At 36.2% G+C, this 26391-nt stretch overlaps 3 protein-coding genes across 8 annotated transcripts; 2 read left to right on the top strand and 1 right to left on the bottom strand.

Moving 5' to 3' along the window:
- Positions 1-13222: 13222 nt before the first annotated feature.
- Positions 13223-17871, top strand: LOC108984100 (protein NRT1/ PTR FAMILY 8.1-like). Of its 4 annotated transcripts, none has more exons than XM_018955939.2 (6): positions 13223-13292; positions 13377-13383; positions 15000-15165; positions 15263-15480; positions 15901-16451; positions 16810-17871. In XM_018955939.2, the coding sequence occupies exons 3-6, from the start codon at positions 15060-15062 to the stop codon at positions 17639-17641; spliced, it is 1707 nt and encodes a 568-aa protein (XP_018811484.1). In that variant the 5' UTR covers positions 13223-13292; positions 13377-13383; positions 15000-15059; the 3' UTR covers positions 17642-17871. The 4 variants fall into 4 exon arrangements, with proteins under 4 accessions (XP_018811484.1, XP_018811482.1, XP_018811483.1 ...); XM_018955937.2 differs by adding an exon at positions 14411-14490 and having other exon boundaries at positions 13229-13383; XM_018955938.2 differs by lacking the exons at positions 13223-13292; positions 13377-13383 and adding an exon at positions 13413-13474.
- Positions 17872-19510: 1639 nt separating this feature from the next.
- Positions 19511-23818, bottom strand: LOC108984098 (pentatricopeptide repeat-containing protein At3g09060). 3 transcript variants are annotated; one of them, XM_018955932.2, is made up of 4 exons: positions 21433-23818; positions 20514-20632; positions 20229-20421; positions 19511-20103 (listed from the first exon to the last, which is right to left on the bottom strand). In XM_018955932.2, exon 1 carries the CDS (start codon positions 23565-23567, stop codon positions 21492-21494), a length of 2076 nt encoding a protein of 691 aa, XP_018811477.1. In that variant the 5' UTR covers positions 23568-23818; the 3' UTR covers positions 19511-20103; positions 20229-20421; positions 20514-20632; positions 21433-21491. The 3 variants fall into 3 exon arrangements, with proteins under 3 accessions (XP_018811477.1, XP_018811478.1, XP_018811476.1); XM_018955933.2 differs by having other exon boundaries at positions 20229-20405; XM_018955931.2 differs by having other exon boundaries at positions 20229-20632.
- Positions 19741-21196, top strand: LOC108984099. Its single transcript, XM_018955934.2, has 2 exons — positions 19741-20083; positions 20259-21196. The coding sequence occupies exons 1-2, from the start codon at positions 19754-19756 to the stop codon at positions 20670-20672; spliced, it is 744 nt and encodes a 247-aa protein (XP_018811479.1). The 5' UTR covers positions 19741-19753; the 3' UTR covers positions 20673-21196.
- Positions 23819-26391: the final 2573 nt, after the last annotated feature.

Here is a 26391-nt window from a genome sequence, read left to right as displayed (position 1 = left end):
AAAAGAAGCCTACGTACTATTAATTGCTCGCAATTTCAAGATTCCATAAACTTATAAAAAAAATTATTAGATACAGTTTTAAAGTATGTAACTCTCGTACTCTTTTTTTTTTAAGAAAATAAGATGCACCATTAAATAAAATAAAAAATTATCCTTGCAAGTGTTGAGTTTCAATTTTTTTCCAAAGACAGCCTTATTTGTTTATAACTCATCTCATCTTATCTCATTTAATTATTATAATTTGTTTAAATTTTCACATAAAATAAAATAAATAATTCAATTTTTTCAAATTCTAAAATAAAAATAATATTAAAAAAATATATTCTAATAATATTTTATTTAATTTTTAATTTTAATCTCAATTTATCTCGTCTCATCTTATTTCGTATACAAATACAAACGAGATTAAAGATCTGCACACTCATGTAAAAACTCATTGCACTTTAAAAACGCGGCTAGTAGCCTAGTACCCAATTCTATTGCGAATTTGCGCATATCCCAAACAAATCTCCAGAAGTTATTTCAATTTTTGACCTTAAGATATATTATAGTTCGGATCCTATGCACGCAGTTTTTTGTTTAAAAATAAGTTCATATATATACTACGAGTTTATTAGAAAGATGGTCTTCTATCAGCGATAAAAGTACTGGGCTATATCTATAAATGTATATGTGTATGTATATATATATATATATATATATTTATTGGTTCATAATATAAGTGTTAGCGTCCTGTTTCGTACGCTTTGGCCAGGTTTCAATAACTCAGTTCTTTAGAATTGGGTCTGCAAAAATAGAAAAGAAGGCAACTGGGAGATAACGGTCTTGGGACCGGGAATCTCCGATGCCAAAGTCAATAAAATTGTTTAGAAATTTGTAAATGAGTAAAAGAATCTAAGGTCATAGAGAGTCTCTAGTACCTGAGAGTTGCTATTTATACCGGGAGTGTAGGAGGGGGGACAGATCGTGTCTGCCCCTATGAGTTCGTGTCTTTCATACTATTCCTTTTTTCAGAGTCCTTTAATGTGGCGTAGCTCTACAATAGTGTCATTAGTGTAGCATGTAGCTTGGGTAGTGGTGTCATTAATGCAGTGTGATTCCCTGATCTTGCTTTATTTTTTGTGTTCCATCGATGTTCCCATATCAGAGGATCAAGGGTTCTTCTTCTTTCTCACTTTGTCATGTACAAGTCCCTACGATCGGAGTGTGGTCGAGATATGTCATGTTTGTTCGTTCCATCAGCCACCTATTTGTTTTTCCTTGTCGGCACCTTTCTTCATAGGTAAGCTTAGACCCAGTGGGCTTGTGGAGTTGGAAAAACCATCTTACAGTTACGCCGTCAATTACTCTCAAACGGGTCCAAGAGGAATTCCGACTTCGCTCCCTTGGCTAATGAGCTTTTGCATTTGAGACTGCAGGGCCTTTTCTTTCCCGGGGCAGGGTTCGCGAACTTCTTGGCACTCACCTGTTGCATCCCCATTCTCCAGCTATGTCTAAGTGGCCTTTTGCCTTTACTTTATATCTTGCATTGGTTCATCTCCAATCCCTTAATCATTACTCTGCGTCAGGCGGTTATTTATTTCCAACGTCGCATCATTGGGTACACTCTATTGGAATCTCGGCGATCAGGAGATTCTGGTACTCCGTGGGGCACGTGAGTTCCTAATGCCTCGAGATATCAACTATCAATTTTGCCTATATCAAGTCCTTTTCCCTCGCAGCGATGGGTTACTTTCCTCATTCCCTCTTCTACTTGGCATTCTAGGTCCTTTTTTCACTTTCAAACACCTCTCTTCGTATCATTTCCCTTAGTTTGTCTTCTTTCCTTCTGGTTACCAATGGCTCCCAAGAAATCCTCGCATCCTTCTAGAATGGCTGGACCTTTTGAAATTGTCTGTGCTACCAACGATCAGGGCGGCACTGTTCTGAAGGAGTTTGTCAGTTTCTCGTGGCGTTCGCGAGTGACTTCTGCTGAACTGGAGTCACTGAAGGAGACCTATAGGGTTCCTCGGAAGGTGGAATTTGTGATGCCCCCTCCGATCGAAGGGGCGGTAGATTCTAAGGGTTATGTCACCAAGGTTGCAGTGTGCCCCGCCATGTTCCCCTGTGGCCTTAGGCTGCCCTTCTATCAACCAGTGCGAGAACTGCTGGGTTTTTTCGAGTTGGCGCTGCTCAGCTCCCTCCCAGCGCATGGAGGATCCTTGTGTCGTGTTGCGTCATCTGGCGTCATGCGTTGGAGGAGGTCAAGGCTGATTACCCAAATCTCATAGCGCACGCGAGTTTTTCCTCACCCAAAATATTTCCAGACAAAATAAAATTAACAATTCTACTTTTTAAAATTTCAAAACAAAAATAATATTAAAAAAATAGATTCTAATAATATATTATTCAACTTTTAACTTTAATTTTAACTCATCTCATCTGCGAAATTAAGAGAGATTATATATCTACACACTCATGTAAAAACTCATTGCACTTTAAAAACGCGACTGCCCAATTCTATTGCGCGTATCCCAAACAAATCTCCAGAAGTTATTTCAATTTTTTACCTTGAGATATGTTATAGTTTGGATCCTATGCATGCAGTTTTTGTTTAAAAATAACTTCATATACTACGAGTTTATTAGAAAGATGGCCTTCTATTAGCGATATAAGTACTGGGCTATATCTATAAATGTGTATATTATATACATGTGTGTGTATATTTATATATATTGGTTCGCATAGCAAATTTTATAATTAAATATATAATATATAACCTAATTACTTATGCATATATATTAAATATATTTCATAGCTATTTTATAATTTGTACACCAGTTAGTCGGCGTAAGATTTAATAATTTCAAATACTAATAGAAATATGTAGGAACCATATATGAAATGTTGATATATAATATATCATATTATCTATATGTATTGGTAAATTATTTAGGCATATAATATATCGTTATGAGAAATGATATTTGCAATCGTGGAGTACATAAGCGTTGTGTAATATCTTTAAAAAAAGTGAGTAAATATGAAACTTACATAAAAAAATTAATTTTTTAATATTAGACCCCACTATTTTTCAAAGTGATTGCGTTTGCACACTCTACGACTATATATAACATTAATACTCATTCGTTATTATAGATAAATATCAACTAGTTACATATTAATTTTTTATAATTTTTAATTCAATAAATTATGGGTCTACTTGATTTTGTAAAAATTTCATTAAATTTAAATTTTTTCTTTTTTAATTTATGTAATTTTTTAATTATTAAGTTTTATTCAAAAACTAAAAAAATAACTCCGCTCGCTCGACTTGACTCGACTAAAGCTCATTTTTGGATTGAGCTCGAGTTGAAAAGTTAGCTCACCAAACAGAGTTCAAACAAAAATTAGATAAAAACCTCAAGCTCGAATTTTTTTAGTAGATCCTAGCTTAGGCTCAAATTTGAGCTCGAGTTTTTTGAATTAAGCCGAGCTCGGCAATATAAAGATCGGCTCGGATCGACTCGACCCTAGAAGTTTATGTATGTTTACGAACCGAAGCAACATCATTTCTTTCTTAATATTTAATTAATACGAAAAATTAATTCACAACAAAATTTATATAAAATTTATAAATTGAAGTGTGTACTATATATAAATAATATCAAAAAGAAATTTTGTAAGATTATACTTTATAATAAAATATTGTCAATTCGTGACTTTAGTCATATGCATGTGTGTGATATGTTTATAAAATTAGTACAAATTAACATGTTTTCTTTTTTATTCCTAAGAAGGTGTGCTAGAGATCATAAAAGAGCTGAAGAACCGAAAGTGAATATAATATATTGAAAGGTTGTACATAGTGCGATTGGATTTCATACATTTTTTTTTTAAGAGACGAAGATCACATGTCTAAGAGTGATCTCCTCCCAATTTTATTAAAGAAAAACTCTCGTTTGTGGCGGAGGAAAACCGTGATAACAATCAAATACGTGAGAATTACAACCAAAACACAATACCCAAACCTAGAGAATTCTTAAAAAACCAACAAGTCTTACTTATGTCTCAAATATGGCAAACCACCATTATCAAGTCTTAAAAAACCTCTAGCCAACCAAGAAAGTTCCGAAGCATAATAATAAGTAGAATTATTTCCCTTAGCTCCAGCTTTTGCCAAAACATTAGCCACCACATTGCACTCCCGATATATGTGTCTACTAGTGAACCGCAACTGACCAAGAATGCTCATGATTTCCTCCCAGTAATCTTCTAGATATCACAAACCACATCTTCCATTACCAATCCAGTGAATAATCAACTTTGAATCCATCTCAATCTCAATAGCATCACAACCCATACGCCTAGCATGCCTTAAGCCATAAAGCAAACCCATAACATCTGCATGGTTATTAGAGCAGCACCCAATAGGAATAAAAAAACCCAAGTGGAACTCACCATCATGATCTCGAATAACTCCTCCTACCCCTGAAGCACCCGGATTACCCAATGAGCATCCATCAACATTAAGTTTGTACCAGCCACACTGTGGTTTCTCCCATCTCATAATTTTCTACCCTCTCATACCAGCATTCAAAACAAGAAGATTTAAGGATTAAAGCAATTCTTCATCTCTTTGCTTGATATTATTCTGATCTTTAAATTTTAAGGCAACCCAAGACAACCAATACTTAGTAGATATCCAAACGGTATCAATAGATTCAAAGGAACCCTCCATCCGAGCTTTACATCTCCGCCACCACAAAATGCCAAGTGATAATAATAGGAAGGAGACCAAGCATCTGACCATGACAAGAAGATCGTTTGGCCCAATGAAACCAACACTCCATCCGCTCTTTCCAATTTCTTCCAACCAAACTCAGCATGCCTAAAAGGATACATGCCCGGCACCAAATTTGTGATGCAAACTCAATCAATGCAAGAACATGATCTTGATTCTCATAGGCACCCAAAGCACAACAATCACACTTTGAAACCAAAATAATACCCACTCTCCTCAACCTATCATCCACAGGAAGGCAACCATTCAAAACTTTCCATATCAATATGGACATTTTTTTAGGAATAAACGGGTGCCAAACCCAATCCATCCACGGAAGCCTAGGTGCTTGAACACGAAAACACTCCCAAGAGCTTTTAGTGGAAAACCTACCATCCGCCTTTGGAACCCAAATAAGAACATCCTCACCATTTTTTAAATTCCCCAATTTTTCAATCAAAAGTTCCGTTTTTTCCAAGCCAACGAATCTGTGAAAAAGGTCAATATTCCACCCTGCTTCGGTTTTACACTCCGCCAACGTGATAAAAGGGGGATCCGTAATTGGTTGTTGCTCACACAAAAGGCCCTCACTAACCCAGTTATCCCGCTAGAAAGAAAGATTTTCATTTTTTACCCTCCACAATACTTTTTTTTGCACAAAAGGAAATGAGTACCCCTGCAAGAGTCAACTAGCGAAATATGGTCCGAATCCACATACTTGGCTAGGAAAAATTGAGACCAAAGAGAATTACTTTGGAGAAGATTCCAAACAAGCTTTATATGGAGCGAACTTTGAACTTCATTATGATTTCGAAGGCCCACACCCCCTTCCAAAACAGGTTTACACAAAGAATCCCATGAACACCATTACCTTTTTGGTTTTCCTTCCCAAACTCCCCAAAAGAATGTACTCATAAGCCTCTTAATCTTTTCCAACACTGAATTGGCGTAGATAAAATGGAAAGGCAATGGATCAGAATACTTTGCAAAACATGCTTAATTAAGAGAAGACGAGAACCCTTAGAAAGTAATTTAGCTTTCCAACCCTCTAATCTACTACAAATTTTATTAACCGAATCATCAAAGTGACACGCCAACAATCGCCCAGAAATAATCGAAACTCCCAGATAAGTAAAAGGTAATTTACCTTCAGTAAAACCAGTCTGTCTCAGAAGCATACGTCGCCTGGCCACAGTAATTTTATTGGATTTTGCCTTATTCACAACCTAACCCGACCAAGCTTCATACTCTTGTAATATCTTCATGATAGCTCTCAAAAAAACTTTTCCCCCATTAGAAAAGATAACAATATCATCAGCATATAATAAATGAGAGATCACAAGGGAGTTCCTTGGATGGAGAAAAGGCTATATTTTCCTCAAAACAACCTGGTGTTTGATCATTCAGGAGAGAACTTCTTCCACAATAATAAATAAATATGGGGAGATGGAATCACCTTGTCTTAACCCTCTACCACTCTTAAAAAAACCTCTTGGGATGCCATTTAAAACAATAGAAAACCATGGAGTAGAGATGCATTGACCTATTAAACCACAAAATGAAGCCAAGAATCCAAAAGAAGTCAAAACATGAAGAAGGAAACCCCAGTCAATACTATCATAAGCCTTAGCCATATCAATTTTAAGCACATTCGGGAGTGGGTTTAGGCCATGGATCAACTCTTGTGTTAAACTAATATTCTCATAAAAATTGCGCCTTGGGATGAAGGCACCATGTTCAAGCGAAATAAACCGATCAAGCAAATGAGAGAGACGATTTACCAGAATTTTGGAGCAAACCTTATAAATCACCAAACATAGACTAATGGGACGGAATTTATCAAAACTTCCCGGATTTTCAACCTTGGGAATAAGAACCAAATAAGAGGCAATGTAAAACTGAGGCAGAGCACCCCCTTTGAAAAATTCAGCCACAGCATCAAGCACATCACTACTAACAATGTGCCAGCAGGATCTAAAGAAACCCGAGTTGAAACCATCCGGTCCCGGACAATTATCCACAGGAATGGACCAAAGAGCATCATCTTGAAGTAGCGGAACTTTACACAAAGCAATATTATCCTCTTTAGAAATAATGTGGTCAAACATACCACCAAGACCTAGAAGCACTATACATGGTCGAGCCTCCAAAAATTTATGAAAATATTCTATTGCACTCGCATGAATCTGTTCAGATGAAGTAAGCATGGTCCCATCCCCAAGCCACATCTTATTGATAAGGAGCCGATTCTTCTTACTCATAGCACGGAAAAATCCAATATTCGCCTCACCCTTTTGCAACCAAGTCTATTTCGCTTGTTGAGCCAAACGAGTCTCTTCCCTTTCCATCCAAACCGATAATTCCAATTGAGCAACCAACAAATCTGACTCCAATTCAACCGAATAACCTGCTTTCAAATCGGACTCTAGCCCCTAAATACGAGTTTCCAATTCAGCAATATGCACTTGTGTCAGCCCAAAAACCTGTTTATTCCACACTTTCAAAGCAATTTTTAGTCTTTTCAATTTGCTAGCAAATCTAACAAGACCAAAACCATTAAATTCCTCCAACCAAACTGATAAAACAAGTTCCATAAAACTTTAATGCGAAGTACACATTTGTTGGAATTTAAAGGACGGATACTCATATGGCGCTACCCTCCTTTCCAAATTAATGACCATAGGAGCATGATCTGAAGAAGTACAGAGAAGGTACTGAAAAGAAGCCTCTAAAAACATTTATATTCTCAACTTAATAATATCTCAACATTAATATTCACAAATCAATTTAAATCATCTAAAATTATTTCAACATCCAAACACATCCTAAACAATTTTTATATTGGGTATTAAAACAACTCTCATTAAGTCGGTCATGTTAAGCTAGCTACTCTATAGTACTTCTTAATTAGTTTAATTTTTTTTCTTAATTAGTTTAATTACCTGAAAGCTGCAGTACCAAAAATCTTCGAATAAATTAATATATGTCGGTCAATCTGCAATCAACTAATATCACATCGTATTCATGAATTTGACGTCCTATCTTTCCACTATTTTCATTTTTCCTCAAAATGCTCCATCCAAAACATGTCGTTTAACCTAGTTTCAAGGAAACTACAAGACAATTGAGGAAAAAGATCAAGTAAAGTTTCGAGATGATTGAGATCACTTGTTTGTTTTATATACGATCGAATTATGTTAATTGTAAATTATACTACTTTTTAATATAACTTTTTAAAAGTGGAAGACGTAAAATGTAGGCATGGCCATGGACTGATAAATCCTTCAATCCAAGCAAGCTGTATGATTGGTTTCGTACTTTCAATGTCCTTTAATTTGAAACTTCAAGCCTGCTTGACTTTTACTCTTGAAACCTGGAAAATATTGGTGATCACCACTGCAGCCAGCTAGTTAGCTAGCTTTTATATAAATATATATATATATATATATATATATATTATATTGAGTAATTCTATGTTAAAATGAGTAAACGCTTCGTAATTATTTTGAAAAAAAGTATGATTTATTATTAAAAAATTAATTTTTTTATGTAGATCTCATGTTTTATTCACTTTTTTTAAAACAATTACGTGACAGTTACACAATTCACGATTGTAAATATATTTTTCCATATATATATATGGATAATAATACACCTATAATTATTTTACAATTAGTTTACAGTAACTCATTTTAAATCAATCAATATAATTGTGATACTTCATTAAAAGATAATTTCAATTTTACTTAACTACCATTTATTTTAAGTAGATCAGTAGTAAACTAGTTGTAATTGTAAGTTTATTATTTTCCTATAAATTTTGATAAAAATACATTATAATATAACTTTATCTACAAATTATGATAAATAATCTTTAGGATTTTGGAAGTATATATCTTTACATAGTTTAAATATATATACATCAATTATTATATTATGAAAATTTAAACAATCTGTATCATATTAAAAATATCGATCTGTGACATATATACATTTATGTTTTTTTTAGGCAATATATACATATAGTTAATACTATAATACAAGAGAAAACCTTCCTGCAGGTGACACCGGCAACCCTCATTTATCGGAGGCCAATCAAAACTTCCCACGTGTACGGTACACGAAAGAACTAAGGAGGCGCATTAGACCGAAACCCCTCCCTCCCTCTGAAGCCAAAAGACTCTCAATCCCCCTCACTCTGCTCTCCCTCCCTCTCTAAATCTTCATGACTCCCTCTCTCTCACCAAAATATTCTTATACAGTATTTATATTTGTTATTTCAGACCCCCGAATGTCATTAATTTTTTTTCATTTCCATATCTTGAATGTTTACCAAAAACATTCGGAAGAAAAATCACGATTTTGTTTTCATTTTCCAAGTTTTCTCAGCAATCAAACAGGGCTAAAATTGAACTTAAGGGTCCCCACGCATCAACAATGAACAGAGGCAAAACCAGATTTTTCTAAAAATGAATAGAGGCAAACCAAATATTTCCCCCCTTTCATTTTGTTTGTTTTTCGTCTCCCACTTGTAGATGCGAGAAATCTCTAATTTTTGCGAGTTTTCTTGAATTTGATGATATGTGTTTGCTTTGAAGTCTGAAAATTTTATGTACATTTAGAAGTTGTTTCTTGAAGATTTTGAGGCCGAATCAGTAAAAATCAAAGAGCTCTATGACCTCCTCTAGGTCCGTTGATGACGGCTATGAAGAAAAAATTATTTGGTTTTGCCTCTGTTCATTTGCAAAGAAACGAAGAGGGGAAGAGCCATAACAACACTTCGAAGCATTTGCATAGATTCATTGTTCGATTGAGATTCTAAACCTTTTCGTCTTAGGGTTTTCTTTTTTAGGTGGCTGAAAAATATTTTTTTTCTTTTTTGTGGGGGAGGACACAGTTGTGTTATACAACAATAGTAATGATTTTAAGTGATTAATTTACTTTAAATGAGATTTTTAACTCATCATCAAATACGATCCATTCAATCATGATGTTATTTCTACTTCTTAAAAGATATTACTTCTTTTGAATCGCACTACATATACTATAAAGAGAAGTGAATTTTACAATCTAATATATTAGATTAAACAACTTAAATTATTATATTTTTATAAAATCTCTTTATTCTCTCGCATACAAATGTTATTAATTTGATCTAGTTTGATGTAACTGTGAAGAATTTGATGATGCTATGTACGAGCCCGTTGGGCTGCTGTGACTAAAGCTGAACAGTCGGGCTGGGAGCCCGTTCAATGGTTCATGGATATCCGACCCATTGACTAAAGCTGAACAAATTGAAGCACATCATAGGTATATCTCACTTTCACTTTGTTATTTTTAAAGAGCTTTTTATTTCTCATAAAATGTTCGCTTATTCAATTCGTTCGGTTTTTGGGTTTTAAAATACTACCATTTCTGCCTGAAAAAAATACCACATGTCAGTTTTTGATTGATCGATACATGACATTAATATGCCACGTATCAAATTTCGATTGGCTAACATGGCACATTAATGTCACGTGACAGTTCTCTGATTAATTTTTTAAAAGAAGAATGACGAAAGTCTTTAATTACGATTATGTGTTTTTTAAAATTTATGTATAGACAACTATCAAACGGGATATATCATTATCATTATCATTATCAAATGTTTGATGATAAAATTCTATTCATCACTCTATTAATCATCATTTTCTCACTATTTTTTTACATGATATCAAATGATTGAATGATAAGTAAATGATAACTTTCCAATCACTTGATGACACATTAGAAGATAATGATAAAATATACGATAAATACTTAAAAAAAAAAATTATTTCTCCTACATCCTTTATTTTCCTATTTTTGAAAAAACAAATTGACTCTATTTCCTTTATTATAGTATATTCATATAGATAAATCAATTTTTGGAGTAAAACCTCCATAATTGACATCACAATTGACCTAGTAATTGAAAATGGAATTTTATATATATATATATATATATAATCATGTTATGGGATTTTTTTTATCTTGAATATAAAATTAAAAAAAAAGTAGTTGAAAGTACATTTTACACCCTCAAACAATCAAACATTTTACACTTTATACGCTAATAATCATAACCCTAAAACTACAAAAAAAAAATGATAAATGGCATTATGGTCCAATTCTAATCAATAGGAAGGATTAGAAATAGGAGACATCGTATCACAATCTTGGTGATAGAATCTCAACGACTGGTGCACGTTACAACTTTTAGAACATTTCATTGTACAATATACAATATGTATTTTTTTATAGTTTGTTGTGTATATGTGAAGAGTTTTTTATTGATAGTGTTAGTGTGCCGTTCAGTTTTGAAAGTTAGGCGTGCCATTAGTACATAGTTTACTTTTTATTTATTTTATTTATTTATATTTTTTTAATATTTTTTAATATTTTCAAAAAATATATAAATATATTAATAGTTATTTTATTAACCAATAAAGAAAAATAAATAAATGAGTCAAAATGAAAATGGAAAATGAGGCGGCGTGCAGCATTATTCTTTGATCTTTATTTGATTTCATCCAATGATTGATAACTTGACTATTCGCACATAATATTAGTTAAATGATGGTAACATTTGTTTTAGAACATACCAACTCTATCCAACTCTAACCCCAAATTTACTTTTACTGACATTGGGAAAGAAGATGAAAGTGGAAAGACAAGAAAGATGGAGGAATGTACGTAGAGATTTTATAAAAAGTAAATTTATAAATTGGTATAGTTTGATATTATATGTTAGATTATAAAATTAATTTTATTATAAAATAGATTTAATATATTATATAAAATTATAACAATTTATAAATTTATTTTTATGGAATCTCTTTTTAGTTATAATAGTTCAGAGAAAGATTGCTTTGACTTGAACCCATTGCATGCTTGTTAGTATGCGCCCATCCAGTCCAATGGGTATGGGGGCTATGTACTGTTATGATTCTAAGAGTTAAATTTAACCAAATTAATATTCAACAGTCTTAAAATTTTTAGATTAATGGTTGTGTCTTTAATAATTGGTATCAAAGTAGGGACCACGTCAAGAGTTTAAGTCACGAAGAGAACGACCTATAGGTTGGATTAAAATGTCTTAGTACTTTGTATGAGCATAGTATTAAGTTATTGAATACTGGTAGATGAATAAAATCGCTAAAAGGAAAATGACTACCACCGAATCAATGTCGATAGAGTGGGCTGCCATAGACGTCGTATTCGGAAGCGTGATGGAATGTTATGATCCTGAGAGTTAAACATTTAACCAAATTAATATCCAACAGTCTTAAGAATTATTTTAGATTAATAGTTGGATCTTTAACATGTACTTTTCACATTGATTATATATCTAGCTTGCTGGAACATGTTCAATTTGTGACATTGTTATGATGTTCCTGTGTTTTGGTTGCTTAATTTCTTTTTTCCCTCTTTCATGATTTGGTTTATTTTATGGTGTTGCTTTTGCCGAGATAGATTTAGGAATTGTATCTAGCATTCCTATTTTGTGGATTTCCTTGGCTTATAAAGCTCAAATAAGTTAAGAGTAATATATATGCATATAATTCTAAAGATACTTGGAATCAAGAAAACAGAAGAAATGCACAAAATAGGATTGATCGGTTTGAGTTTTGTTTGTCACTCTATTTTACCATACAAGTTGAATATAGTGATAACTTTTGGGGTGTAACGAAACAAGCACGTAGTATCTATACTTGTAGCGTAGAGTGTTTTTGTTTTTGTTTTTTTTTTTCTCTCTCTCTCTTTCCTCTTCAGTTTGCGCCTCCATATTGGTAAAGTTACGGCATTATTTAGGTAAGAAATGCTTAAGCTATAAAATATTTTGTAAAAATAAATTTATAAAGTAACGTAATTTAATGTGGTATATCAGATTATAAGAAAATCACATGAACATATCAATTATTGGTAGACTTATTGTAAATTCAGAATCTATTTAGAATGTGTAATGCTATTAAATGTACTAGAAAATATGATAATTTTGAATCAAAAGAGTATTGACATTACAATAAAAATAGTTAATTAAGATTTAAAGAATAAATATTCTCATAATTGTATGCGTTATGTCCAGCTGTAATTGATGGGTTACTATTCTCACTCAACTATTCTGGTCGAGAAAATCCTGACCATTGGATTTGAGTTTGGTGAGCATTGAACTTGAACCGCGCCATTTGTAATGGACCGACTCTCTGCGAAGAGTCAAGATACAAATTTAACACTACTGCTTAGTGCTTAATGATCATATAGGGGTATTATGGTAGATAACAAGGATTCCGAGCCCTTTTCTAAGAGAAAAGCCAGTATGCTGGGGAATAAAATGAATTATCATGTAGTGCGGGGATACCACTGCAAAATCCACACTCGGATTTGTCGTCCTAAATAAAAGCAAGCTATCAGTATTCAATACGTACACCACTAAAGGCCAAAGTCCAGATCCCCCCCTCTACTGCTGTGCGCGCCAGCGAGAAGAACTGCTCTTCATCCTCACCTGGTTTTGCTCTCTGTTTCCTTTCTTCCGTATTTTGATATTTCGTTTCCTCCACGATCACGGATTGACGATCATCTATCTCTGTAGGTCTCAGGTATGTGACAGCCTCATCAAAATTAAAAGAGAACTCTCTCTCTCTCTCCCCCTGTGTGCGAGTTATCATCATCTGCATACATTCATGCAAGGTGTCTACAACTACAAACCTTTTTTGGCATGACCAGGGACCAGTCTTGTGGGTTCTATATCTTCAGTGTTTCGTTTTTTCGTTCTTGTTTTTGTCTTGGGGGTTTCTGTTTCTACCTTCCCGAGGCTTCAACCCAGTTTTCTAGATCCATAATTATACTCAGATTTATAAGGCTCTCATTGTATCAAAGATTGCTTCTTCGTTTTTCAAGCTTTATTATAATATTAACTGCATGCGTAATCTTGTTCTTTCGTCATCTGTTTATTATAATATAGAGTTTTTGTTTATTAGAATATGGGTTTTTGACCCTGCGAGACTCTTTTCATCTACTCTTTATCACCCTCTCTCTCTGTTTGTTTGTTTTTTTTTCCTGGAATCAAACCTCAATCTTTTTTCTGTGATACCATTTTCGATTCCAATACTTTTTGCTGATTCCATATTAATTATTTCATCATATAATAAAAAAAGAAATAAACAATAAAAGTTGGCTTTCTGCACATGGGTTCTGGCTTTTAAAATTATGGTAGAATGTTTGGTTTTGACGCAAGGTTGGAACTAGATGTATGCAGATTTTCAAAAAAAAACTATGAGAAAGTAATCTTTGAAGATTTTCTTAATAAGATAAGTCCTATAAAAATAAAAAAATTTCCCCTCCCAAATTAAACTCTTTTAAACTTTGACGCATCTTTTGTTTGTTTCTTTAATTTTAAATGGCAAAATCAGATAACGCTTGGATTTTGTGACAATGGCCATCTTGTTCTCTAGTGCTATCGAGTTGTTAACGTATTTTCATGAGTGTTGAATAAATCGTATATACTGCTCTGCTATGTATGTATGGAGTCCGTTTGAAGTTTTTGAGGTTGCTCTGAGTAAATTATATTATTTTGCGTAGTTGCTTTTATACATTATCTTATTTTTATGTGGTCCATTCGTCGAGGGGTCAACCTCATAAATCATTACATCGCGTGACTTAACCATTTTGGAGCTAATGATGTGTCTTGGACTACTCGAATGATGGTTAGAATTTCTTAATACTTGTCTCCGTTCTCTGAGTTTCTGCTACTAATATTAGGTAATGATACTTCCGATCTCATATAATCTTGTTTCTGGTAACTTTTCTCGTGTGATATGTATGTTCAGTTTTGTTGGTTCCATCCATGTGAAAAGATCTTCAGCATAGTTGATCCCTTTTCTGATCCATACGGTCCGAGTACTTGATTGGCTTTTAAGATTATATGCAGTTTGTGTGTTTCTAGTTTACAAACTTTTCAGAGTAATCGGATGAGAATTGTCCTAAATATTTTGAGCTTCTAGGACTATGTGGTTTATCTAGCATTCCAATTTCCTCCATTTTTCGTCACCTTTCTACTACATAACAAAGCACTAGCAACGCACTCAACTACAACCAAGAGAAATATATGTCTATGTTTTTCGACACGTACAATTAAGACAAGTATTTAGTCATAATGACCGTAGGATTCCAACCATGCATGCCTAATTCATTTGAATGTTCATTGATATTGTAGGTAAGCCTTTGAGCGAAAATACTAAAGTAAAACAAGGCCAAAATTAAGCACGAGCATATCATGGCAGCGGATGATATCTACACACAGGATGGCACCGTGGACATCAACAAGAATCCTGCTGACAAGAGAAAGACAGGAAACTGGAAAGCTTGCCGCTTTATTCTTGGTATTTTTTAAATGTTTTTTTCATTAGTCCTTGCTAAATCATTTATGATACGTGATGATGATCCTGAGATTTTGGACACTGAGTGATTTTTTTGTAGCAACTGAGTGTTGTGAAAGATTGGCATACTACGGGATGAGTACCAATCTGGTGAATTATCTTCAGCAGCGTCTCAATCAGGGAAATGTGACAGCCTCCAACAATGTAACCAATTGGTCTGGGACCTGCTACATCACACCATTGATTGGAGCCTTTCTTGCTGATGCCTACTTGGGAAGATATTGGACAATTGCTAGTTTCTCAATCATCTATATTTTTGTAAGTTTCTTCAAACAAACTCCTCATCCATACATGTACATGAAAGCTTGAATTGGAAATGGTGGTGGCCGGGTTCCTGTCAGGGTCAGGCTTGAGTTCTCAAGGTTTTGAATGTGAATATTAGCATGGTTCATTGTAAATTTGATACATGTATCAATTTTTTAACAGCATCAGGTTTCAATTTTGGTCATTCTCTTCCTTTTGAGTTGTTATGAAAACTTTTATCATTCAATTTCTTCCAATTTACAGTCTCCCTGCAGAGAAAACTATATGAAAAAGAGTAGGAGGACTTGGTTCCTCTTTCTCAGTGGGTTTCAAATTTATCTCAAGTGATGATTATCTTCCCAATAAGCATAAACCTTGTTGCCTAGTATGCTGACTTACCCAGAAATGTTTGAAGAACTCCTATTTTTCTTGTAGGGGATGACATTATTAACATTAAGTGCTTCTGTCCATGGACTAGAGCCATCATGCGATAAGAATGGTTGCCATCCAACAACAACACAAAGTGCAGTCTGCTTTGTAGCACTTTACATGATCGCTCTTGGGACTGGTGGAATCAAGCCATGTGTCTCTTCTTTCGGTGCTGATCAATTTGATGAAACTGACGAGATGGAGAGGAAAAGGAAGATCTCTTTCTTCAATTGGTTTTACTTTTCCATCAATATAGGTGCACTTATTGCTTCCTCAGTTTTGGTTTGGATACAAATGAATGTTGGCTGGGGATGGGGGTTTGGAATCCCAGCAGTTGCAATGGCCATAGCAGTTGTGTCTTTTTTCTCTGTTAGCCGGTTATACCGGATTCAAAAACCTGGAGGGAGCCCACTTTCAAGGATTTTCCAGGTTATTGTTGCATCCTTTGGGAAACATAATGTTGAAGTACCTGCTGATAAGTCTCTCCTTTATGAGACTGCAGATGAGGAATGTAATATCAAAGGAAGTCGCAAGCTTGAACACACTGACAAGCTAAGGTGAGTTGGTTGGTGCCAGGATTATCATAAGCTTATCAACTCAGATGTGATCACTTGACTGGTTTTTCTGAGTTCTTTTAAAGATCCCAAAATTTCATTTGAAATAATGATCTTCTTGCCTCCACAAATTTGATATTTAGTGATTCAAAGTGGTTATCTAATCTTTGCATTTAAGTTTCTTGTATGACCAGACAACATTTTGCCTTGTTCTCTCTTTCTTGTCATGATGCAACATGAGTTTAAGTCTTATATACTCGTATTGACTTCCCATGGAGGAAGTACTTGTTGTCGATACTTTTATATTTGACCATTTGTCTTTAAATCTGATTGATTTCTAATCAAGATTGTCGATTTCCAGGTTCTTTGACAAGGCTGCTGTGGAGATCCAAAGTGACCATATTAAGGGCTTTACAAACCCCTGGAGACTCTGCACAGTGACACAAGTTGAAGAGCTAAAGATTATTATTCGGCTGCTCCCAATATGGGCATCAGGAATAGTCTTTTCTACGGTTTATAGTCAAATGAGCACCATGTTCGTTTTACAAGGCAACACAATGGACCAACACATGGGCCCTCGCTTCAAAATTCCATCGGCATCCCTTTCCCTTTTTGACACTCTTAGCGTCATCTTCTGGGCTCCTGTGTATGACCAAATTATAGTCCCATATGCAAGGAGGTTCACCGGCAACGAAAGGGGATTCACCCAGCTGCAACGAATGGGCATTGGCCTTGTCATTTCCATTTTCTCCATGGTCACTGCTGGGGTTTTGGAGGTTGTTCGTCTAAAGATTGTTAAGAGGAACAATTACTATGACCTCGAGTACATTCCCATGTCAATTTTCTGGCAAGTACCACAGTATTTTCTTATTGGATGTGCAGAAGTATTCACTTTCATTGGACAGTTAGAGTTCTTCTATGACCAAGCACCCGATGCTATGAGAAGTTTGTGCTCGGCTCTGTCACTAACAACTGTGGCGTTGGGGAATTACTTGAGCACTCTGCTTGTAATCATTGTGACAAAAATCACCACAAAGAATGGGAAGCTTGGTTGGATTCCAGACAACTTGAACAGGGGCCATCTTGACTACTTCTACTGGCTGTTGGCAATTCTCAGCCTGCTGAACTTCTTGGTGTATCTCTTTCTTGCTAAGTGGTATACATACAAGAAGGCCACAGGGCCAAGTCACTGACACGACTGATAGTTAGTGTGATTCAAACCCGCCTATCTGTTCCCTTATTGGAGCCTGTTTGCGATGTCTTTCTGAAGGTTTTATTTATCTCTTTGACTTGTGTTTGGGATAAGAAAGTGTTTGTAAATACTGTTGGTTATTAGGTTTTTTATTCCTGCATAAATTTATAATGCTCTTCAGTTTCCTTATAAAAAATTGCTATTGGGTTCCAATTAATATTGGTAAGGAAAATGATATTTAGCACCTCATTTGACAACCATGGACAAATCCATATTAAATTGTCAACTGCCAAATAACATTATGTTTCATGCACTGTAATTCCAATGTAATCTCAGCAATACTTCAAATTAGTACCCATTACTTATGCCAGATAATTGTCTGTCTAGGACATTATATTCTGGGTGATGTAAAAAACAGAAACAACCGAGAAATCCGATCTTGTAAAGATAAACTTTGAGTAGTGTGAATGTTAAGAATCATTCTCATGAGCAGACCCTGTCATCCCTTTAATGACAAATCGTTTTACCTTTTTTCGATTATGTTCATAGCATGCTCGATTGATAGATTAATTCTCTGTCCACAAACTGCTCACGACAAGGTCCTTTGTTTGAGGAGATAAAACACATGCTCAAGTCTTTTAATTCTTGTGAAGTATCATCCATGTGGGACGAGATGACGCAAGGGTATCCCATAAGTTGGATAGACATGCACGCTTAGCTGTAAACAAGTTTCGTCTAAATCTTTTGTAAAAAAGTGGATTCTACTAATAAAGAATAACCTCTTTTACACTTTCTTTAAGGTGTGATTTATTTTTTTACAAAGTCTTGCGCAAAGTTTATCTATTTAGGATTTGTATAAATCATATATGTATTATTTGACCATTGTGCATTAATCATTTAAAATCTCTATCACAAAGAGTCGAAGATGTAATAATACTTTTATAATATTTTTTTTTTCTAGAAACAGGGAAACTAACCATGAAAAGCATTTAAACTTTGGAATCATATACATATACAATGAAAATTACTTTACTGAAGTGAGAGCATTGGGAGGGATGACGATTTTTATTTCTCTACAAATATCGAAATTAACTTGTGAGAGTACAAAAAGCTCAAATTAGAAGATTTTTTTAATGAAAAAGCCAAATAGATAATAATAGAGAGTCGATAACATCAATAAAATAAAGATGATCCCTTTTTTACTATACTAGAAAAATAATAATAAAATACAAGAAGAGTTAAGTGGTGGAGGAAGTCAAATGAATAACGGAGAAGTAATAACTACGATAAGATGAGAAGTCTTTTTTTTATTTTTTAACTAAATAAATAGTTATAAAATGATAGGAAAACTTAGGTGCCGTTTGGAATCTTGGATACTAAATTAAGAAGAGATGAGTTAAGATAAAAGTTGAATAAAATATTATTATAATATTATTAATATTTTGAAATTGAAAAATATTAAATTGTTTATTATATTTTATGTGAAAATTTAAAAAAATTGTGACTGCTTTAGATTCAGAAATGAAATGAGATGATTTCAAATGAAAGTTAAAAAAATATTATTTTTTAATATTATTATTGTTTTAAAATTTGAAAAAATTAAATTAGGATTTGAAAAATTTTAATTGTTTATTATATTTTATGTGAAAATTTAAAAAAATTGTAATTATGAGATGAAATGAAACACTTTTTTTATATGTTATAAAGTAAGTTGGATGACAGGAGCAATTTTATATGTTATAGAGCAAATTAAATGATGTGGCTACATTGGCAAGAGTAATGCTCTTACTACAAAAATTATATATATATATATAAAATATATATATATATATATATATGTTATAGACATGTTTGAAGTGATTCTATGTAATTATTAAAAAAGAAAATATTTTTCTTTTTCAAGAAATAGACCTGTTGAACGGCACGTCGCTCAAGGTGAAACGACGCCCTATACATCACAGCCTCTTTAACAATATAAACTTTATGAGGCTCCAAACGGATAACGCATAAATAAAACGAGAGGTTCAAAAAGCTTAATACTAAATACTGTATGTATAAAACATCTCATACCATACATCTCTCTATCTCTCGCGAAGAAGAAAGACATTAAAAGATGGTAGCCATCAAAACCATTCAAACCTCTTTCACTGCAACCAAACATGGAATTTTCCACAAAAAAAGACCCCTCAACACAAAGATTTCTTTCCTGTGCCTCAGCAAGCCCAACGATGATTCAAATTCAGAGGCTTCTTCGCCCAAAGGAGATACCCGCAAGCAAGAGCTGCTTGCCAGAATAGCAATGCTTCAGGCTCAGAAAGTCCGTCTCACCGACTACTTGGATGAAAGGTCAGCTTATCTCTCACAGTTTGGCGAAGAAGCCAATGCGGAGTTTGACAAGATTGGAGAAGATGCCCTCAAAGGACTGGATGAAGCTAGTGCCAGGGTTTGTTGAACTTCTTAATTCTGCATGCAAATCATGCAATATTTTTTTTTTTTATCAGTAACAAGTAAATTTTATTCATTAGAATGAACTAGGCATAGCCCTGCAAATTATGCGATATGATTATAGACCAAAAAAAATAACCCACTTGTTTTCAATTTTCATTTCTGTTTGGCAGATAATGGAGAATATAGAGAGCCGCATGCAGGCTTTTGAGGAATCCTCAGAATTGAACAGACTAGAGATTGAGAAGAATGAAAACGAGGTAGCAGAGTTTGAAGGCCAAATGGAGAAAGACCGGAATGAAGGGCTGTTCTTCAAGAACCTGAGGCAAAGGACACCTGCAGAAAAATCAGAAGCAAAAGAGGAAATGGAGAAGATAAAAGAGGTTACTAAAGAGAACGCTGGATCAAAAACCAGGAGGAATATTTACCTCGCATTAATAGGCCTGATAGTCATTAGCATTGCAGATTCTTTCCTGTCCTCTTCTTCTGATTGGCGAAAGGTCGCTGTTCTTGGAGCAATTCTAGTGGCTTTGCTCTCTCAGTTCATCTACGAGCAGAGGATTTTATCAGAAACAGAAGATAAGTAGAAGGGAAAGACCGATGAAGAAAAGAAGTGAATATCCTTGGCTATGCGCTGATAGAATTTCTAATATAATAGCCATAATTGTATTGATTGAATGTGGCATGATACAATATCCCCAAGCTGATACTAACGACTTGGGTCTGATACATCAAGCTACTTCACTTTGGCATCATCAACATCTGAACTTGGTGATATAACTACAACCACCAAGACCTGGGCAACCAAGTTACCCTATCTGATGCTTTATGAACATTTATCCCTGGCTATGCGCTGATAGAATTTCTAATATAAGACTTTTAGCCATAATTGATTGAATGTGGCATGATACAATAACCCCAAGCTGATACTAACGACTTGGGTCTGATACAACAAGCTACTTCACTTTGGCATCATCAACATCTGAACTTGGTGATATAACTACAACCACCAAGACCTGGGCAACCAAGTTGCCCTATCTGATGCTTTATGAACATTTCTCCACTGTAAAATTGATACAAAAGAACTAGCTAAAGGTTTCACATTTTGGTAGCTGGATGAATGGAGATCCATGTATCTATATGTACGATCATCCAATCCTGACTTTTATTTTCTTGTTAATTGTTGAGAAGACATTATCTCTATGGTCCATTGGATGGTAAGCAACTTCTTGTCTACTAGATGTGGAAAAAAAAACTACTATGATCGTTAATTAGCTTTTCCGGTCATACATATGAACTCAAAAAGCAGCTGATATACGTAATGAAACGTTAGGAGCTTAAACTTACTTCGAAGCCATTTTAAGTCAAAACAGATCATGTCGAAGCCCCATTACTTATTTTGATAATCATGTCGAAGCTCCATTACTAAGCACCACTCTTACAAGTATGTTCCATGTAATGGCAGTTGGAAGAATTCCGTGATCCAAAGCATGGTTTAAGTACCCAATAGCATCTGATATCCTCAGGCAAGAACAAAGCCCCTTCAGAGTAATATTATAGGAAATGATATCCGGCTGTAACCCATTTTTTAAGATGAGAGCCCAGATCGCTGATGCCTTCTCACAGTCTCGGGCTTTGTAAAGCCCCTCCATAAGGGTATTGTGGGTTACAAGATTTGGAATACAGTTCCACTGCTTCATCTTGAAATAGAGCTGCAAAGCATCTTCAACTTTGCCAGCAGAGCAAAGCCCATGAATCATAATGTTGTACATAGTTACGTCAGGTTTGAAAGCTTTGTTGAGAAACTGGTGCCACAAGTTGAGGGCCATGTCCATTTTATTGCCTTGAAAGAGTCCGTCTATCAGCGAGCTACATGTGATTATGTCTGGCTTCCAGCCCTTCTCCAGCATTTCCTTTACAAAAGAATACGCCTCACTAAATCTTTCAGCTTTGCATAATGCATTTATGAGAATGTTATAGGAGACAACAGTCGGAGAGAAACCCTTAGCTCCCATTTCCCCAAAAATGCGAATTGCATCCTCAAGTTTGGAAGCTCTGATGTACCAATTAAGAAGTGCATTGCAAACATGAGGATTCATTTTACAGCCATGCGTATCCATCTGATCCACAACTTGAGCCACTTCATCTAATCTCCCTTCTTTGCTTAGGCCATTGATAACCGAGGAATACGCAAAAGCATCGAGATCACCTTCCCCATTTCCAGCCTCTTTCAAAATCCATAAAGCCTTGGTCAGGTACCCATTCTTACACAACCCATGAATTAACACTCCATAAGTGGTTGAATCTGCACTGCAACCCTTCTCCGGCAAGAGTTCCCAAATAGACATTGCTTCATCAACCTTACCGCTATCAAACAACCCTCTAAGAAATATGTTATAACTGACAACATTACGGCAACCATCCTTCCCCATCATCTCCCATAACTCAAATCCCTCCTTAACCTTCCCTGCTCGACAAAATCCATTAAGCATTGAATTATACAATACCACGTCAGGAGAGACCCCACTCTCAACCATCTCTTTATAAACTCTTTCAGCCCCATCAACATTACCCACTTCGCACAAGCCATGTATCAAAGTACTGTAAGTAAACAAATCGCAATGCCGCTCATTTTTCTTCATCCTATTCCATATTTCCAAACAATCGTTGAACATCCTACATTTACACAATCCATTGATCATAACATTATACGTAACAACATTTGGATACACTGAAGATGCCCCCAATAACCTCTCCCAAATCTCCATTGCCTTGACAAAATCTCCTTTCTTGAAAAACCCATCAATCAAAATGTTATAACACATAACATCAGGTTCCATCCCTCTGATGGGCATTTCGTCGAACAAGTCCAACGCATTGCGTGGATTCCCAGCCTTTGCAAGGCCATTAATCAAAGTGCCATAGCTAAACACATCAGGCTTCAAACCCTTGTTCCAAATCCAATCCAGCAACGCCTTTGCCTTCTCAAACTGCTGCTTTTTACACGAAATCTTGATCAAGATATTGTACGTTTGTAGATTCGGGGTCACACCAACCGTCTCAAAGTACGCCAAAAACGACTCGGCTCGGTCCCACTGGCGTGACTCAATTAAAGCATTGAGAAGGGAGTTGTACGATCTTATACCAGGTTTACAGCCAAAAATATCGTCCATTTGTTGAAACACAGCCAAAGCTTTATCGGCCATAGAGTTTTTCGAATAGGCCTTGATCACCGTCAACGCAACGTCTTCTGAGCACTGGCATTTCTGGGTTCGGATCAGTTCGACGACCCGACTCACGTGGGCAATGAATCGCCGGTCCACGAGTCGGCGCAGGATATGGTGGAACACGCTGGGGGAGTGAGCGTAACCCGGGTGGCGAGTCGCTGAGTCGAATAGAGCCAGCGCAGAGTGAGGGTTTTTCTCCGCTTTGAGGAGCTTCAGAACTCGCTTCGGAGACAGGGATCTGGGGAACTCGGCCATTGAAGAGATGATTATCCGTTGGAATTATCAGACTCATTCTTATATCATTTTTTATGAGGTTCCCGGCACCGCTTATGAACAGTAGAGATTTCCAGCCAGAGGGAGAGCTCAAGAAACAGAAGACATTATAGAAGTCTCAGAAAGTCTTATCCCCTTTCAGACATCGAGTATCATTACGACTACGAGTGGATGCCATCCTTAGGAAGGAGATGGCAATTTCCTTAGGTCGCGTCATTTCAGAAGAACGGGAAAGTCGGAACTGCACATATGAGTAGGGAGTAAAAGTAAGAAATAATATTGGCATCAGCCTGTTTGGGGTCATCCAAAACATATCATGGTAAAATGATAAAAATAACTTCACAACAAAATTCACTTTCCTCTCATTTCACACGTTTCATTTTTGAAATTCCTCTCTCTCCTCTCCCGTCGCCCGTCCTCCCCACCCCCATTGGCCCGAATTCGAAATAGTACCGGGCAGGCTTTGAGAGAGAGCTGATGAAGGAGTGAGAAAGCTAATGAGAGAGAGAGAGAGAGTTGATGGATGAGAGGTGGAGAGCGGGACAGAGGTGGAGGGTTTGACTGGCTCGGAGGAGCTCAGGTAGGAGTCCCAGTGGTCAAGGGAGGTGCTCGGTAGGGCTAGAACCGACGCACAGCGGCAATAGGGCCGTCGGGGACCCCAAGCTAGTGTGAAACCCACCATTTATGGGTAGCTTGCGTGTGCGCAACGGAAAGGGAGAGGGAGGTTGGTGGTGGCTGGGTCTGCGAGAGGTGGTCGCCAGTGTGAGATGGTGGAGGTGTGGTGGTCTGGGTGGCAGCCTACAGCGGCACAAAGGGAGAGAAATGGGTGAAACCCATTTCGGTTGGGTTATCGCAAGGGAGAGAGAGGGCTGCGTGTGGGGGAGATTAGTGGTGTCTGACTTGGTCGCCGACTTGAGGGGGAGTTGTGTTAGGGACCCCAGTCTTGTCCCTAACACTAGGGATCATGAGCTTGTCTTGATGAGAATGATGACCGAGTGACCGTGCCAACTTGTTTGGCCTTCCACAAAGTTTTGGTGTTTGGGTGATGGAATGATGATGATGAACTTGGGTAGGCTAAGTGTTTAGGGAGGGCAAATTAATGTGGGCAGCTTGGGACTTTTCCTTGAGTGTGGCGCCAAGATGATGGGCTAGGGTTGGATGAGTGAAGTGAGGTTAGGATTTTAGATGATCTAAGTGATGATTATGAGTGTTTAAGGCAGTGTGGATGGCTAGAAGGGTGCCCTTAGTGTTTGGGCCACTTGGATGGTAATTAGGGTTGGTATAGTGAAGTGTAGTTAGGGTTTTATAGGGTGGCTAGGGTTGATTTCGAGATTGAGAATAGTTAGCTTAGGGTTGGAATTTAGGATGATGCTAAGGTTTGGGAATGAGGTGGAAGAGTGGGAAATTAGGGTTTTGGGTGTAAGGCAACTAGGGTTGCCAAAATGGGTATGGTAGGATTAGGGTTTACTTGGTCTTTGGAAGGTTGGGTAGATTTGGATGATTTGAAAATGGATATGGAAGGTTTGCAAGATGGAGGGAATCTTTGAGGGAAGAGGGGAATTCGAATTTGAACTAAGATGGCAAGTCAATAGTTGACTAGAGAGATTTTAGGAAGAGTGATTTAAGAGATTGAATGTGATTATCAATTCCTTAAATTAAGAGATTTGAAATGAGATTTAAATTTGAATGTGAGGAAGTCAAGACTCCTAAAAGGAATGAGTTACCTTATAGGGCTTGAGGTGGGCGGCTAGGGTTTTATGGGTGGATAACTTTAGGGTGGCCGAATATGGTAAGTAGAAGGTATGGCTAGGGTTTTATGAATGGGTGACTTTGGTGTGGTTGAATATGGTAAGTGGAAAATATGGAAGTTGGGAGGAAATATGGGTTTGGCTAGGTCAATGGATATGATGGATGAAGGGCAATTATGGGTAGTGCCGAATATGGTAAGTGATGATTTGGCTAGAGTTTTTATGAAGATGGGCGGCAAAGCAATTTATGGCAAGTGGACTAAGGAAAACACTATAGTGGTCGACTTACGTAGTGGGGAAAGATCAAATAGTTGAATGGAATGGGTTGTGACCAAACAATACAAGAATGCCTCAAGAACACAACAAGAACAATGCACATAAACTAATAAGATTAAAGGATAGAAAACGAAGACAAGAGATGGAATGGAAAACACTCATAAGATTAATGGATCCTTAGGGATTCACGAATTGCACCCTAAAGATGAAAAGAAACAATATAGATTGAACCACACCTATTCACGAATTACAAGGTGTGATACTCTCTTAGGTGATTCACGTATTGCACCCTAAAAAACCCAAGTGCCTAACACCGAAAGGTGATCTCAAAAACAAAATAATCCGTCCACAATGGAAATTTGCCAAAAGATGTAAATACAAAGATTAAGGGTCCTATTTATAAGGATTACAACTTGAAAATTTCCAATAGGTCCATTGGAAAATAAATAATTAAAATAAAATAAACAATAAGCAATAACATAGTTGGCATGAGCAAAGTTGACCCATGGCATGCATGATCTCATGGGTGGGCAAGGCTGACCCATGGCATGAGCCATGGGCATGACTGACATGGCCCAGGAATGGCCTAGGAGCTGGCCTGGCTGGCATGGCTAGTGGCTTGGCCATGGGCCACAAAGTATGGGGTCCTACCAAGTTGCCGATGGTAGCAGTGAGGCTGGGCGGCGCACGGCAATGTTGGGCTGAGCTGAAGGAGAATCGGGTGGAGGCTTCCGTCGGGCTGAGAGAGCTGATGAGAGAGAGAGGGGGGTAGATGAATTTTT

The sequence above is a fragment of the Juglans regia genome, chromosome 3 (assembly GCF_001411555.2).
Source record: "Juglans regia cultivar Chandler chromosome 3, Walnut 2.0, whole genome shotgun sequence".
Taxonomy (NCBI): Eukaryota; Viridiplantae; Streptophyta; class Magnoliopsida; order Fagales; family Juglandaceae; genus Juglans; species Juglans regia.
Note: the sequence above shows the minus strand (reverse complement) of the source record. Positions and strands in the feature narration are given on the sequence as shown.

Coding starts and splice junctions, on each gene's coding strand:
- LOC108984100 (XM_018955939.2), top strand. CDS start 15,060: ATGGCAGCGGATGATATCTACACACAGGATGGCACCGTGGACATCAAC. Junction 15,166..15,262: donor AGCTTGCCGCTTTATTCTTG/GTATTTTTTAAA, acceptor ATTTTTTTGTAG/CAACTGAGTGTTGTGAAAGA. Junction 16,452..16,809: donor GAACACACTGACAAGCTAAG/GTGAGTTGGTTG, acceptor GTCGATTTCCAG/GTTCTTTGACAAGGCTGCTG.
- LOC108984099 (XM_018955934.2), top strand. CDS start 19,754: ATGGTAGCCATCAAAACCATTCAAACCTCTTTCACTGCAACCAAACAT. Junction 20,084..20,258: donor TGGATGAAGCTAGTGCCAGG/GTTTGTTGAACT, acceptor TCTGTTTGGCAG/ATAATGGAGAATATAGAGAG.
- LOC108984098 (XM_018955931.2), bottom strand. CDS start 23,567: ATGGCCGAGTTCCCCAGATCCCTGTCTCCGAAGCGAGTTCTGAAGCTC.